This window comes from Pantherophis guttatus, chromosome 4, assembly GCF_059756535.1.
Source record: "Pantherophis guttatus breed Tessera chromosome 4, ASM5975653v1, whole genome shotgun sequence".
Classification (NCBI taxonomy): domain Eukaryota; kingdom Metazoa; phylum Chordata; class Lepidosauria; order Squamata; family Colubridae; genus Pantherophis; species Pantherophis guttatus.
Window position 1 is genome coordinate 101558154 of NC_142066.1, and position 16368 is coordinate 101574521.

General features: G+C 41.3%; 1 protein-coding gene across 7 annotated transcripts in view; it reads right to left on the bottom strand.

Annotated features, from left to right (window-relative positions):
* COL6A6 (collagen type VI alpha 6 chain) overlaps window positions 1-16368 on the bottom strand; it is a 148510-nt gene that overhangs the window by 69332 nt on the left and 62810 nt on the right. For all 7 annotated transcript variants that reach the window (XM_087892527.1, XM_087892526.1, XM_060683679.2 and 4 more), the window contains 6 exons: window positions 13719-13754; window positions 13156-13192; window positions 5441-5934; window positions 4207-4300; window positions 3448-4122; window positions 2028-2097 (listed from right to left, as the gene is read on the bottom strand). In XM_087892527.1, coding sequence (XP_087748653.1) covers window positions 2028-2097; window positions 3448-4122; window positions 4207-4300; window positions 5441-5934; window positions 13156-13192; window positions 13719-13754 — 1406 coding nt within the window. The remainder of the gene's footprint in view (window positions 1-2027; window positions 2098-3447; window positions 4123-4206; window positions 4301-5440; window positions 5935-13155; window positions 13193-13718; window positions 13755-16368) is intronic.

A 16368-nucleotide genomic window follows, 5' to 3' on the forward strand; every position in this document is an offset into this window, starting at 1 on the left:
TACATAAAAGTGCTACATATTTTTTCTTAATTTCATTAAAAAGCAAATATTTTTGAAAGTTTTTTTTTTTAAAGTCCACATTAATCATTTTCACTCAGTCTGATGGAGAAAAAAAAGAATCTTAAAATTTAGTGAAATAAGGAATAGCTGAATTCTAAGAATAGATTGTACTGAATTTTATGGCTAAGCTAACAATGTCTGATTAAAAATTTAAACTTGGAGAATAGTGAAATTAACAGAATATACAAAACAAAACAAAAAAAGAAACAAAAAGGATCTGCCTGGAAAAAAATAGATAGTAAGATAAATTTAACCAAATTCATCAATAATGGCTTACGTATACACAACACATTGCACAGCAAGGCAAATACAAATATTTACAATATTCTACAGACAATGTAAATTGTATAAAAAGGGGGAAGTTAGATATTAAATAACTATCTATTTTTCCAAGAAGATTCTTTTTGTTTCTTTTTTCTTTTTTCTTTTTTTAATGCTCTCTTTTAAAACTTATTGTTTAACAAAACAATAAAAAATAATAACAATACAAAATACAAATACAAAACAATAAAAAATACAGTGGAATACTTCAGTATTAAGTATAAACCTCAAGAATGAAAGCATTCGCATAAAATAATTCGAAGGATTTTAAAATTGTTTATCAATATCATACTTAGCATTAATTGCACTGTTTAAACAGCCCAATGTTCATTAATATTTTAGAAATCATATTTAACCTTCATTCTTTTCCCCCCTCATCTTTAGTTTAGTTTATCTAAATTGTCACATCCTTGATCATTTCTAGTTTCTATCATACAACTATCAATGTATTCAGCTACTATCTGTATTTATAATTTTTCACATTTTATAATGCAATTAAACAACAGCAAGGGAGAGGGAAATTTATTACTAAAACGTGAGTTTGAACGCTGTGTTTTTAATTTTATTCTGACTTCTCCAGTTCCTTGCTTTCTACACTTTAATTAAAACTCAAAGCTAGACAGTATGACATAATATTTATTCTCTTTTGTAAAGAACTCCTAAAGAATTTCTAAAGCACCTGATAGAAGACCTAACCTTCTTTCCCAATAAAAGAAAACATTTGTGGAACTTGGTGACATATTTTAGTTTCTAGCAATTATATGTTATTTGTTAAATAAAACCAAGATCTTAGAATTGCTGCTGTTGCATAACAGTTTCCAGTCTTATGCAGCTCTACTGGGGTCCCAAGCCTTTTCAGAAGGCCAGAAGGTGGGGATGGATTTCACTTCCAGTGGCAAGATGTTCAACAGGGCAAGTGCCATGGCAAAAAAGGCACTTCTCCTGGATCCTGGCAGATGAAATGCCTTGGCTGATAGGGATAGAATAAGAGGAGTGGGTCAATCCCATTGGAGCAACATATGCAAGCTAAAAGTGAAGCCTACAGCCAGCCATACTGATTAATATGGTTCTTGCTGTTGCTGTATTGGATTGCTAGTTGCCTTGCTTCAGTGAGTTTTTATATTTTTGCTTGCAACTTGATGAATGGTTAGACAACAAGTGAAGTTTGTGCTGAACCTGGAGATAAATCTGAAGGATAAGTGAACATTTTAACATGCTATTTTCATAGAAAGTTGTTTCACAAGCTTTCAAATGCACAGGAGCTATGACAGGATAGGATGCCATTCCATTCAGGATAGAATAACTATGCCATTTTTCTACCGTATCTTTTATTTCAGAGCCCACTATTTCTGTTACTGTCTAATACAAGCCTTAATTTAGTGCAGTTAACTATTTCACATTCAACTGAAATAGAAACTAGGAAGAATGAGAGAGTAATTCTTGCTCAGACCAGCCAATTCCTAAAGACTCCAAAGGAACTGAGTGCAAGGTTTTTGCCTTAGGAGTAAATGAATTCTAGCAAGATTATTGAGGCAACTGAACTAAAGAAGATTTCTTATGAGGGTTTGAGGCAGGAATCCACAATGCCTCTGAACAGGTCACTAAGGCAAGAAACTCACATGGATCCATGGTGCCATGAAACATACCTTGGTTTTTGATGACTGATTTTTGCACATATTCTCTTGAGCTCTGGATGTGGATAGATGTGTATTTCATCTATTAAGACAAATGGTATCATTATGGCAAGTGAGTGATATGTGAGAAAATTGCAATCTTCAACTCTGTGCCAGAATAAGATTTTACTGTTTTCAGTTCCTATCTTGATATAAAATGTAGCCTAATAGTTTATTTATCCCACTATCACGTACTTTGAAAACACAGTGGTTCTTCAAAATCTCAGATAGAATCTCTAACTCAATCCTTAATCTTTGTTCTTTGAGATTGTTTGGATTTTTAAAAACTTTATGTGTGTGTGCAAAGTATGAAGTATTTCTTTATTATAAATATTTCTGACTGAACTCAGGATTTCAAAGCAGTGAAGGATTGTTTCTCTGGGATGCACATGGACAATATTCTGTACTGTTTTTAGGTGTGCACAGAGTCCACAGTTTGCTTCTCCAGAACCCTGTGATGGCACTGAAGGGTGGAACTGTCTACCCTGCAAAACACAGGGTAAAATGTGGGAACACTGAATGTCATGATAAATTCATGATTTGCCTTCAAATCAAGGTTAATACTTACAATCAGGCCAGAATCAGTTGTCAACGTTTCAACATATTCTGGGATGCAAAGGTCACGGGGCAGGGTTTTTTCCCTATCTAGTTCTGATTTATCATCTCCACTTTCCTATTCTAAATTATTGTGATAACTTTTCTTAATTACATTAGCTCAGAAAATATTACTGGGAAGATAACAATTAACTATCTAAAGTTAATAAATGTTGTAGGTTGGAAAAATTAACTTTTTAAAAGGTTTATTTATTAATTTATTAATAATTACAGGTTAATGTATTTTACTTTTGTTTTAAAACATATAGCCAACCTTTTCTTCTTTTTGTCTTCCTGCAGACATTTACCTACCAGCAGAGAACCTGGGCTAAGTATGAGATACTGAATCTCCAAGGACGTAATAGTTTTTCCTTACTTTTCTGGCAGATACATTAAAAGGTGAGGTAGTAATAACCTGATTCTTCTCACGGCAGTTGATCTGAACACAAAGTTACTGATTTAGCATCTCAGCTAACTTTGCAACTCAGTCCAAAGAATCCAACCCATGTTTTCTGTCTTTAATTTGCATTAACTTTGTATCAAACTTTTTTTCACAATTCTTTCAGTCTTTCTAGTTATGAATCTGGACCTCACCCAACTATTTTAGCTGATTTGGCTAAAATATTTTCAAAGGGCTTGATACAAACATTGTTTTCTAAAAGATATAAGCATTTCCCTAAAGAGAAAGTTTACACCATTCATGCATATTCAATAGAAACAGAAGCACAATTCTCTGTCAGTATTTTTTCTTTTCTTTTTGGGAGTTCTCTGCAAAGCAGTCAGCTATCATGCAACTTACTTTTGAGCAGATGTATTAATGGCTGCAGAAATTTGACTGCGTACTCAAGTTCAGCTTTGTGGATTCTGCCAAGCTGTACTATGTGATGTTCCAAAGGAAAGCTTGCCAGTTCCATAAGTTCTATGTAATCATACTCAGGTCCTATTGAAAGTACAAATACAGCATAGCCTTTGCATTTGGCTCTTAGGGCTGCATCACTCAGTACTTCCTTGTCCCAATGACTTGTTTCCCCAACAGATATGATAAAAATAGCCTTTTTCTCTCTCTGGTTAAGTCCTTCTGAAAAGATATGATTGATTGTCCATTCTATGGCATGGCCAAGTGCTGCTTCTCCATTTAGTTTCTCAAAAGACTTTTCAATATGCCTCTTCATTTGTCTTTTACTTTCATATGTCACCAAGTCAAATTCAACTTTTACTGGAAGCTTCCATTCTTTTTGGAATTGGAAATTCAGTGGAGCATGACTCACAATAGCTATCCGATCACCTATCAAAGAGGTTTTTGGATTTGTAGAAATTTTAAAGCTGTCCAATGCTCTACTTAGGAAATGTTTTAGTTCTTCAAATCCAGTAGTGCTTATTTTCCTGGTATTTTCCAGAATGAATGCAGCATCCATATAAGCTTCAGGTTTGAAAGGTGGAGTTCTGAAGCAAGATTCATCTGGTTTGCATTTGTCTACAAATAATACATAAATATTTTAATTATAGAAAATTACTGAAATTGAGATCTGATCACTTTGCAATTTTCATGTGTTCTTACCATAGCAAATTACGCACATCTGAAGTTTTTTTAAGGCTGAAAGATCACTCTTCTGATGGAGGTGGATAACTTGAAATAATCCTGTGCTGTCCATCTAAAGTAATGGAAAATAAAAATATAGTTTGGCACAGCTTGGCAACAAGATGTCTGACTCTATCTGCTTCATTACTAAATCCAATGACAGTTTACAGGACAATGTTTGATAATAATTGATGCTTGACAGCTGGGATTTCATAAAATATATATTCTCTTCATCATACAAAAGATGTCCTTAAACCACAACTAATTAAGTGTAATAAAACTGCAATACAGAAAAACAACTTCTGTCTGCTGCCCATGAAATGTATAGTACCAAAGGATAAGTACAGTTTTCTATATTTATCCACAATAGCTTCGTGATAAAGATATGATACATTGTCTTTTGATACTGTGCCATGGTGCCATGCTGGTAAGAGAAGTAAACTCATATCCTAGTTTCGAATTTCAAGATTACAACCCTTTGTGCAGAATCCTAGTCTGTGAAGATGATATGGGTGAATTAGATGGACAAGATAATGTTAGGCTATTTGGTCTTCATTTCAGGATCCTTTTATGGGTGGAGGTTATTTCAATTTTAGATCAATACTGTCTCCCTATGTCCAACTCACTTCATTAGGCTGAGCCAAATAATTATTCTGAATTAATATTTTGCAAAAACAGTTTTTGCACTGGGTCTCCTGGAGCTGTGATGTAGAAATCCTCACTTTGTTCTGTTGCTTGATTTAAGAGATTCCCACATCCCACTTGCAACTAAACAATTGTGCTGATTTGCCAGTATCCCCACTTCCTCCCTGACTGCTTCAAAGAATGGCTTTATCTTTCCCCATAGAGAATCTGGATACAGTTTTATGCTTCTTTTCTCACAGTGAAAAAGAAACTCAGCAAAAGGCATAACCACAACAAAGCCAGAATCACATCAGTATGTGGGTTTTTGCACTCCAACTACTACCCATTGGCTATCTGGAAGGAGTCCTGAGTAGCTCCATAGCAATAGTAGACGGACTCAATATGAATATTTATTGAATAGCACAAATCTGCAGAACAGAATAAAAGGGCTATACCAATAAAAAGGCCTTCATTTATAGTAATTTGATCTGTAACACTTAAATATCATATCAGGCTCCATACAGTATATGCTAAATTTCTTGAGACAGTGCTTCTGATAACCAAAAAAGAAAAAAGGCAAGGTTCTCACCTCAAAAGCTTGGGTAATTTCAGGGATGTTTTTAAAAGTAATGACTGCTGGCTGGATACCTAAGGCACTGAACTCTAGAACCGCTGTACCAATTGAGTCAGGATGGTCAGATTCTCCATTGCTAAAGAAGACAGCAACTTTTCTCACATTAGCACCTTGGAGAGTTCGCTTGAAGATATGCCTGGCAACAAACTTCATTGATCCGCCAATGTCGCGTCTATTGGTTGTTCTCTGCAAAGAAAGTCTATTGAGCTCCTGCAACAACTTGTTCTTGCTCTGGAAATCTGTAAAGCGGATCAGATAGTTGGTGTTGGAGCTGTAGGACACAACAGCCACTCTGGCTCCCACAGGACAATTGCTCTCTCTGATGTTTGTTTGGTTCACAGTCTCTGTGACTATCTTTTTCATCTGTTCAAACATCTGTAGTGTGATATCCTGGGATATATCCAAAGCAAACACTAATTCTGTTGGATATGCTGGACATTTTGGTATTTCTGGAAAGCAAATAAGATTATAAAAATAATCATATCTTGCCTAAGGATAGCAATCAGCAATATTGGAAGACAATCTTTTTGGATTGAATAGTTATCCTGCCTTTCTTAGGACTCTTTGAGGTTACAAAAGTAAACAGGACAACAAAATATAACAGGCAGAACTGTGACACATATGTATACTAGGATAGGATAGGATAGGATAGGATAGGATAGGATAGGATAGGATAGGATAGAATAGAATAGAATAGAATAGAATAGAATAGAATAGAATAGATTTATTGGCCAAATGGGATTGACGACACAAGGAATTTGTCTCTGATACATAAACTGTAGCGTAGTACATACAGGCAACAAGTGAAAAATCATGAACATAATCATAAATTAAATAATCATAAATCATAAGATACAACATTCAGTGATACTCATAGGATACTAAATAAGCAATCAACATAAATCGTAAGATACAAACATAATAGTACAAAGCATTTAAAAGAGGAGCAAGCAAAGCACCTGTCGAGCCGTGTCCACCATGTCTGTCGCTCAACACATGAATTGCGATGAATGGAGATTCAGGCAGGTGGCACACAAACCTAATATGACTGGGATCAGGGTAGGAGGCACGGAGCATGGCGAGGGTACACATTGATAGGAACCTGGATACGGATGGTGATGGTGGCACTGGGTGACAAGCAGCTGATGTCGCTGGCGGTGATCAGAGAGAAATGATGCAGGAAGAAGACGCGGAAGGGGATAATGAGCAACTCGTTTGAGTACTTCCCCCCCCCAAAAGCTGTGATCGTCGGCGGAGTGAGAACCTGAGTGATTGGGGACATGGACTTGCCTTGAAAACGGGCGCTGAGAAGCGGAAGCTCTCAGTGCCAACTTTAAACTTGCAGAACTCTGTCTTGTAGCTGGTTTGTAGCTGTAATAAACCTGCCTGTGACCAGCATTCCAGTGCGTTCAAGTCCTTTGTGGCAACTCAGAACAAATGTGGCCAAGCAAGCCAAGAGAAAGTTGGTGCTACTATCTTCTACAAGTCTCTGTGATAAGGTATGGGTACGAAGCAATGGCGGAAGGCACCGACAGACAGACAGAGGATATGGCAGACCCAGGAAGTGTGGAAGAAGAGGAGAAGGAATTAGAGGTTACAGTGATAAGGGAGGACATTGAACAACCCATAGTAAGACCCAAGGAAGCCAGAGGAGGGCATGGCTGAGGGCAAGAAGGCTCCTGAGGCTGGCACTGTCCCATCATCTTCCTCTGGACATTGGTGGCACAGTTCTGCTCTAACAGAGACTGGGGGACACAGGCCACCAACACCGCCCCCCACTCCATTTCAGGAATGGAGAGAGAGAAGATGGAGGGACGATGAGGAGTGGGAGTAGAGCTACTCCACAGGACCCGGCCCCAATACTATGGAGGTCTTATGAGATAGGTTTGGAGAGGCCAGTTTCAGGGATGCGCCATCATGGCAACCCTGGGCTATGGGACTGGAGGCATCAGGAACTTGGCAGGGGGGTCCAGAGCTGAGGCGTGGTTCCACTTGGCAAGTCCAAAACTAAGAGTGGAGCAAGACTCCAGCCAGACCAGCCCTACGGAGCGACAGGCCACCGGAACTCAGGCATCATCTCTGGGTGCGGTAATGAGAGGAACTGAACGTATCCCGCGTAGAGACCAGAGGGATCAGGACGCAGCCAGAAAGGGTCAAAGAGACAGCAGGGGCCTCAAAAGTCAGATGGCAGGGCCTCAGGACCCAGTGTAATAGATCAAATGCCCTTTTGGCAGCCAGGACCCTGGACTCAGCAGATGCCTTCGGGGTCACCGCCTATCCAGGCTTCTTTTGATGGCAGCTTCTGACCGGGTGGCCTTGTTTTTAGTGAAATTATTAGCTTTTTGGACGTATACGGATGATGTTACCCATCTCAATGGGCTATGGTCGTAGCTATCACAACTGTGCTAACGGGGGAAGCTGCTGATTTGGTAGCAGACCTACATAGCAATCATGCTAGGGAGTTGGCTGACCCTATGAGTAAGTTTTGAGGACAAGTCCCGGGCACAAGTAGCTGAGAGGGAACTTGTGGGCCTTAGGCAGAGGGGTCGCCCTGCTAAGGAATACGTCAAGGAATTCCATAAAACTACAGGTAGGCTGAGAACGTGGCCTGAACGCCTCCTCGTCCACCAGTTCCAAATGGGATTAGACCGTGATATCAAACAGGGATATTTATTTATAGGGATTATCTCCCTGTTTGGCTGATTGGTTCTGGGCCGTGGTGGAGTTGGATGTTGGACTGAGGGAGTTTCGAGGACGGGTGAAGCTGGACTGAGTCGACAAAGTATGGACAGACCCATTTCCAACCACCGCCAACAGCAAACTGGGCCTGTCACCACCAGCAGACCTGGCAGGCCTCCTTTTCGATGTTTTCTTTGTAACCAGGAAGGCCACTGAGCCGTTGAATATCCAATACCCCCACCAAGAGTGGTCCCAAGCCCTGTGATAACAAGACCCAAAACTAGGGAACGGCAGAAACTGACTCCAGGACACTCCAAAATAGCTTCACAGACATCATTATCCAGCAGGGTCAAAACATATACCATTGGGGTTAGCAGCCCACCCCCAGGACTCGCATGACTAACCACACCGTCCGGTGAAAGTGAGGATGAGGTTCCCAAGGCCCCGATGGTGAGCGAGCCTATTCGGCCCTTTGTAATACCAGTGACTACTTAGAATCCTTTGGTCTGGAACAGGGTGCTTTGGTCGATTCTGGTTGCACTAAGTGCTTGATTCGGCAGGCAGTAGTTGAAAAATTGGGGATTTGCATGGTGAAGCTGAAACAGCCCATTAACTTTGAGCAAATGGATGGTTCCACCCTGGGAGGTGCTCCTGCTACCCATGTTACTGAGCCTGTACGATTAGAGATAGAAGGGCATCGGGAAGAACTTAGATTTATAGTGGTTGATAAAATGATCAAGCCCATCATTTTAGGTTTGGCATGGTTAGACAAATGGGAACTCACTATCTGGTGGGAAGGAGGGTTCCGTAAAATCAGAATTGCCATGGGCCCTGAACCACCTGACCAACAGCAAAAATCTGAGAAAGAAAGAGTAAAACAAACTGTAAACCTTGCGGCTGGGGGTTTTCTGGATATATACAGGGATTTGGCAGATGTTTTTAGTGAAGAAGAGTGCGAGATATTACCGCCTCATAGGTTGACTGATTGCGCAATTGAACTAGTCTCTGGAGCCAAACTGCCAAAGCCCCGTATGTACTCCATGACCCCAAAAGAGCTGGGTGAATTGAGGTGATATATAGACAAAATTTGGCTCACGTTTCATTCAGTAGGTCCCATATGGCTGTGCCAGTCCTGTTTAGAGAGAAAAAGGATGGTGATCTACACTTGTGCGTGGATTTCCATGGCCTCAATGCTGTCTGTGTGGAGCATTTATACCCCCTGCCCTTGATGAAAGATTTACTTGCTACACTGGTTAATGGCTGGATATTTACAAAACTTGACTTATGTGAAGTTTATTACTGGCTGCGTATCCAACCAGGGGAAGAGTGGAAAACAACGTTTAATTGTCTCCTGGGTAGCTATCAATTTTGAGTGATGCCATTTGGGTTGCAAGGGCCCCCGGCTGTATTCATGCAGTTGATAAATGAGGTCCTGCATGAACACCTCTACTGGGGTGTACTTGTGTACCTGAATGACATCCTCATATATACTAAAACAATGGAAGAACACTTCCATTGTTCGTCAGGTATTACAGAAGCTCTTGGATGCCAAATTGTTTATAAAAATGTCCAAATGTGAATTCCACTGCACTGAATTAGACTATTTGGGATACAGGATATCTGGGGAAGGAGTAGAAATGGATCCTGCAAAAGTTTGAGCAGTGTTGGAATGACAGGCCCCCCAAACATGGAAACAATTGCAGATTTTTCTGGGGTTTGCCAATTTCTATAGACATTTCATACCCTTATTCACCAAGGTAGCATTACCCTTTACGGATCTGTTATGTACTAAACCCACTAATTTGAAGCCGTGACCTAGACAGGCGAGTCAGTGGTCGTTAGAATGTCCAAAGGCTTTTGAGAAGTCACTCTTTTCTAAGGAACCTATTCTAAAACATCCTACACTAACCCAACCATACATAGTACAGGTAGATACGAGTGATGTAGCTGTTGGGCAGTTTTGTTACAAAAAGGTGCGTAAGGTAGACTCCAACCATGCACATACACATCACGAAAATTCACACCCACAGAGAGGAGATGGGCGATATGGGAGAAGGAGACTTTTGCAGTGCAATGGGCCCTTCTCACCTGGCGACATTTATTGGAAGGAGCTAAAAACCCATTTAAGGTCTGGACCTACCATAAAAATCTAGTGGCCCTCCAAAACCCACGAAGATTGCCCACGAAGCAGGTGCGTTGGGTGCAATATTTCCATCGGTTTAAATTCACCCTTAAGTATGTACCTGCTGGAAAAAATTTTTAGTGGATGCCCTTTCTCACATTCCCCAATATAATAGTAAACGAGAGGAAGTGATACAGGCTATGATACCTCCAGAGCAAGTAGCAGGATAAGTGCAGGGCAACGAACCTTTAACTCCTTGGTTTATCTCACTACGTAATGCATTGACGAACAACCAGTGGTTAACAGACAACACCATGTTGGTCACCTGATGAGCTGGTCTTGCCTGGAAGGGAGACAAACTATATATTCCCACAAGCCTCAGACCTTCTGTACTGAAGTGATGTCATGATGTAAAAACTGCTGGTCATTTCGGATTCCTAAAAACACTACATCTTGCGCGACGCCAATTTTGGTGGCTGAGAATACGATCAGATATTGAGGAGTATGTTCAAAGATGCCCGACCTGTGCTATAAATAAACCAAGGCCAGGTAAACCATTGGGTCTGTTGCAACCAGTAGCCAAACCTGAACGTCCATGGGATGAAATTGCCATGGATTTCATTGTAGAACTTCCAGAGAGCAATGGCAATACAGTCATCTGGACTGTAATAGACCTGTTCTCGAAACAGGCACACTTTATACCTTGTAATGGTCTCTCCTCAGCATGGCGGTTAGCAAAGTTGTTTATTCAACATAATGGTTGCACGGGTACCCCGGCGAATAATCTCCAACCAGGGGGTGCAGTTCACTGCATGGTTCTGGTGAAACGTCTTACAGCTGGTAGGGTCATCGCAAGGACTGAGTTCAGTGTTTCACCCCAGCACCAATGGTGTGGCGGAAAGAGCTAAAGCGATGATAGAATGTTATCTAAGATGCTACGTATCCTATCAGCAAACAGATTGGTCTAGCTTAATACCTTTTGCTGAAGTAGTTTATAATAACGCAGAGCATCGCAGTACTAGATTCACCCCTTTCCACATAGTGACAGGCCAGGATTTCCCAGCTATCCCAGAACTGGAGACGCAAGCAGCAGGGACTGGGTCAGGAATTGATCCATCAGGGTGGGCCGATAGGATTCGAGAGGTCTGGCCGCAAGTCAAGCAATTACTAAGTGCCGCAGCAGAGGAATATAAACGACAGGCAGATAAGAAAAGGGCCGATCATACACCATTCCAAGTGGGAGATAAGGTGTACTTGTCTACAAAATATATAAAACTAAAAGTACCCAATAAAAAGTTGGAACCAAAGTATATCGGGCCCTTTACAATCACCAAAGTGATCAACCCTGTTACAGTGGCTTTAAAATTACCTTCCGTACTAGGAAAAATCCATCCCATATTTCACAGCAGTTTGCTGAAACCCGTGAAAAGTATTACTCTACCTGTGGAGACACCTGGACCGGTATATGGTGACCAATATGAAATAGACAAAATCCTTGATTCCCAACTATACAGGGGTAAGGTTCGGTACCTAGTATGATGGAAGAGTTACCCTGATACCAATGCGGAGGATGTTAATGCTGAACGGTTGGAACGGTTGTACGGCGGTTTCACTGAAGACATCCACATAAGCCTGGTGGAACACTGTGGGTGAATGGACACCATTAACCTCTATCCTTTCTATCTTACAGGTGGACTCCTGGTAGAGGGGCTGCCTGTCAAGCCGCGTCCGCAATGTCCGCTGTTCAACACACGAACCACGACGAATGGGGATTCAGGCGGGCAGCACACAAACCTAATATGATGGGGATTAGGGTGGGAGGCATGGAGAATGGCAAGGGTACATGGGTGTTGGTAAAAACCGGGATACGAATGGTGATGGTGGCACTGGGTGACAAGCAGCTGACGTCGCTGGCGGCGATCGGAGAGAGACAATGCAAGAAGATGACGCAGAAGGGGATAATGTGTGGCTCATTTGAGCAAAAAAAAAAGGTGGGGGGGAGATGAAGCTGCACAGGCTTTAGGTCATTATTCTTTCATACAGAACAAAAGGAGACTTAACTGTTGGAAAAATACTCACCTGTCCAGCAGGCTAAACAGAAGAAAGAAAGGAAAATATTATTTCAAGCAATGCGATATTAAAAATTCTTAGAGAGGAGATACTCTTATAAGATGCTCTTATTAATAATTATTGGTATCCTATAATTGCCTCAGCAAGGAACAATGTGTAAAAAAGGAAGCTGGTCATCTTGGTAGTGTTATCTCTTTTGTGTAAATGTTTGAATTTTTCACATCAGTACACCATCACACTGGGTTTGATCACATTGCCTCAACCACTTGCTAGCACTCTCATATGTAAACAGCCATACTTTTCATATTTTTGACCAAAGAGATAATGTGCTCTTGGTGTATGTACATTACCAGAAGCTTAGAAGTGATTAGATAATCACTTCTAAGTGGAAAAAATAGTATACAATTAACATACTGTAGTTTCTAAACTAGTCAAAGAAACATAATCTAACATGACCTTTTAGTGGTGCATAATTTTTTTTTTCCTGGTGTCCTCAGTTAGGGGGTTGTGATGTAGCTTTGGTTACATAACCTATGCTTGTTCTATTATGTTTTTATGCTATTATAATCCCATATAACAACATGATTTGAGTCTTAACCAAACATGTAACCATTTTTAATGGGAAGCAGTATACATATATTTTAAATAAACAAAATTCAATTAACAGCCTCACTGTTCCCATTATAGATGATTAAATTAAATCAGTATTTTCTTATATATCATATTCTCTGTTCTTCCCAATTTTTGCTCTTGGTTGATATTTCTTCCATAATGTCAAAGATGAAGTGGAGACACTTACTGCTATGTTTCTGTACATATTCAATAAGTTCACAAGGCTGAAAAAAATGAAATGTAAAAATAATATTAGATAAAAAGGTTTTGAGGAATGTGCATTTGGTTTAATGCAATGTTCCAAAGTTGGCACCTTCTGTGTGTTCTGAGGCAGCAATATCAAGGCACTATGGATTTTTGTCAAAGATTTATAAGAATCATCATTCCAATATATTTTGAAAATATTTGAATTCATTTCAACCAATAAGGGGTGATCAGATTTCAGTCTCTCAAATTTAAATGCTCAGTGAGTAATCCTAACTCAGCTTTTCTTTGGTTCTATTTGGATATTGGACATGCTCACCACCTGAGTATTCTCACTAACCACTCATAATACCATAAAAATTATGTAGCATCCTGCAGACATCCATGTGAACAACATATAGATTTGATATCTGCATGTGTATTAGCATTCATGTCAGAAAAGGTCCCAATGGAACATCTTTACTTTAATGGAAGCCAGTGTGTATCTGAGTGTAGAAATAAATGTAAGATGAGAAAATACAATCAATTCATTCTAGTAATACATACTGAATAGAAGGATTGGCCCTTTGCTCCTTTTGGACCCTAGAAGAATAAAATTAGAATTAGAGCTTTGCAAAATAATTTACAGTATAGCTTCATCTCCAAGTTTAGATTTGTATATCATAAAGTGAGAAGCTTCTGTACTGACATAATTACAATGTTAGCGTTCTGAGTTATGCATCCACCAAAAGCAGAACTCCAAGGCAGGTAGATTCTTCAAAGAACATGTTTATTGGATACATCATATCAGTACAGCTAGGGAAACCACCTCTACAAGTTCCCGCAGTTTTAGCCTAATTAAAAGAGCAAATATTCCCCCTCCCAGATGTCACCAGTCACATTGTCCAATAAAAGTAGCTGGCAGGCTGCTTGGTCACTCTTCTCCTCTTTCAACTGCCACATGTTGGGATGACCTTGGTTCCCATAAGAAACCTTTTTGTTTTAATTGTTAGCCAGTCTATCTACTTTCCCCCTCCCTTACACCTTTCAAGATTCATAGCAACTACAAGGCAGCAAAAGATGGCTTCAGCAGGTTCTCTTCAGAGTTGACAATCAGACCTCCCCCCCTTAACTCAAGAGAACTTCCTGGAAAATTCAAAAGGAAAATAAATTAGTCTTCCATCAGCCACCCCTCCTTCTCCCTGGAGGTTCTTTTGGCTGTAACTTCCCCACTGTGTTTTCTTGGAGGAGAACTGTGGCCATCACGACGTTGCTGGCATCCACTTGGATGATAAAAAGCTGCTCTGGGTCTGGGTGCTTAAGAATTGGCTCTTTGGCAAAGAGTCTTTTGGGTGTCTCAAAAGCCTTCTGGCATTCAAAGGTCCATTTTAAGGGCTGACTTGGCTGAGGTTTCACTCCCCCACTCCAGTCTCTAGTAGATCAGTGATTGGGATGTTGATTTCAGCAAAGGAGGGAATGAACTGTCTGTAGAAATTAGTGAACCCCAGGAAGCTTTGACTTTTCCTGGGTCCATTTCCACCTCTCACCGGACACCTGATATCCTACGTAGTCTAGGCTGATCTTCTGGAATTCACACTTGGATAATTTAGTGTACAGGTTTGCCACTGGAGCACTTGGCATACCAATTCGATATACTCCTCCATGGTTTCAGTGAAGATAAGAATGTCATCTAAATATATGAGGACCCCTTTGTACAGGTGCTCATGCAGCACTTCATTGATCAGTTGCATGAATACAACAGGGCACCGGCTTGGCCACCCTTGATTTTGCTGGTTGTATGAACCCTCTGGCCGGGTTCTTATCGATGTACTCCCTTAGCTCCTTTATTTCCCTTGGGGTCATGGAGTACAGCTTCGGTTTGGGTAGTTTCACCTTTGGCACAATCTCTATTGTACAGTCGGTAGGACGATGGGGGGTGCAGTGTGTTACATTCTACCTCAGTGAAAACTTCTGCTAGGTCCTAGTATTCCTTGGGAATCTGGGAGGTCTCTAGGAGTTGTTCTGATGCGACCCTCGATTTCTTGCTTCACTTAGTGTCCTTCAGATGCTGGACAGCTCTTCTTTCGGGAGTACTAGGAGGGGGGAGAGGGCCTATTCCTAGCCTTAACTTTCTCTCTTTCCTTTCCCACCAGATGTTGGGGGCCCATTTGTCTAGCCAGGGCAGCCCCAGGATCACTGCCTCGGTCATTTTTGGCACCAGTACAAAGTGGATAATCTCCCAGTGCCTGCCCATCTCTAGCCTTACTGGTTCTGTGAGGAGCGTGGCAGGGGCTCCTTCTATCAGTGATCTGTCAACCTGCTCAAATCTTATAGGCCAGGCTAGGGGTTTTGCCCTGATCCCTAGCTTCAGGACAGTTTGCAAACTGGTTAGGCAGTGGGTGCATCCTTAGCCTAATAAGGTTTCCACATCCCCCTGAACCCAAGACTTCAGTGCAACAACTTTCTCAGGATTCGCAAATGGGCAGATGGCTTCACTTACATCAGATCATCCTTGCCATCATCTTTGCTGTCATAGGGTGCAGGCTACTGAGTGTCCTGAGCTGGAGTTCTCTCTCCCTCACTTAGGGGAGGAGAGACCTTAACGGCCCAGCCAGATAAACTTCCCTTTCTCTCTCACCTTTCGTTGGGGCTTCTTTGCCTTGGTGGGCTCTGATGGCTTCCCCCTCGACTGGCAAGCTGGGACTAGACAATCGGCTGCTCGCTGGTCTCGCTGGCCACAATGGAAGCACTTGATGGGTGCTCCCGAGGCTCCGCTAGAGGAGTCTGCGACTTGGCCGGGATTTGATCATCTCCCAAACTGGCGCTTCTCTGGCTGGGCCTGTGGCTTTTGCTCCATGGTTCCGCGCTTCATTTATCGCTTGAGTTCGAGGTCCATTGCCACTGCCATCCGATACCATTCGTGGATTTGGTCGGGGACCTCTCAGTAAATGCATGTGTGCAATAGCTCACAGTCCAGGCCCTCCTTAAAGAAGCAGACCAGTAGCCACTCTGGCCACTGTTGCAGCTTCCCAGCCACTCTCCGGAACTCTCAGATGTACTCCTTGAGGGCCAGCCCCTCCTCTTAAGTTTTCAGATTTCTACTTCGGCTTGCAGGGTCTGGGACTCATCTTCAAATTTAGCTCTTGAAGGAAGGTGTCAATGTTCCCCAGCTCTGGTGTGTCGTCATCATGGAGTTGAGTTACCCATTCTGCTGCCT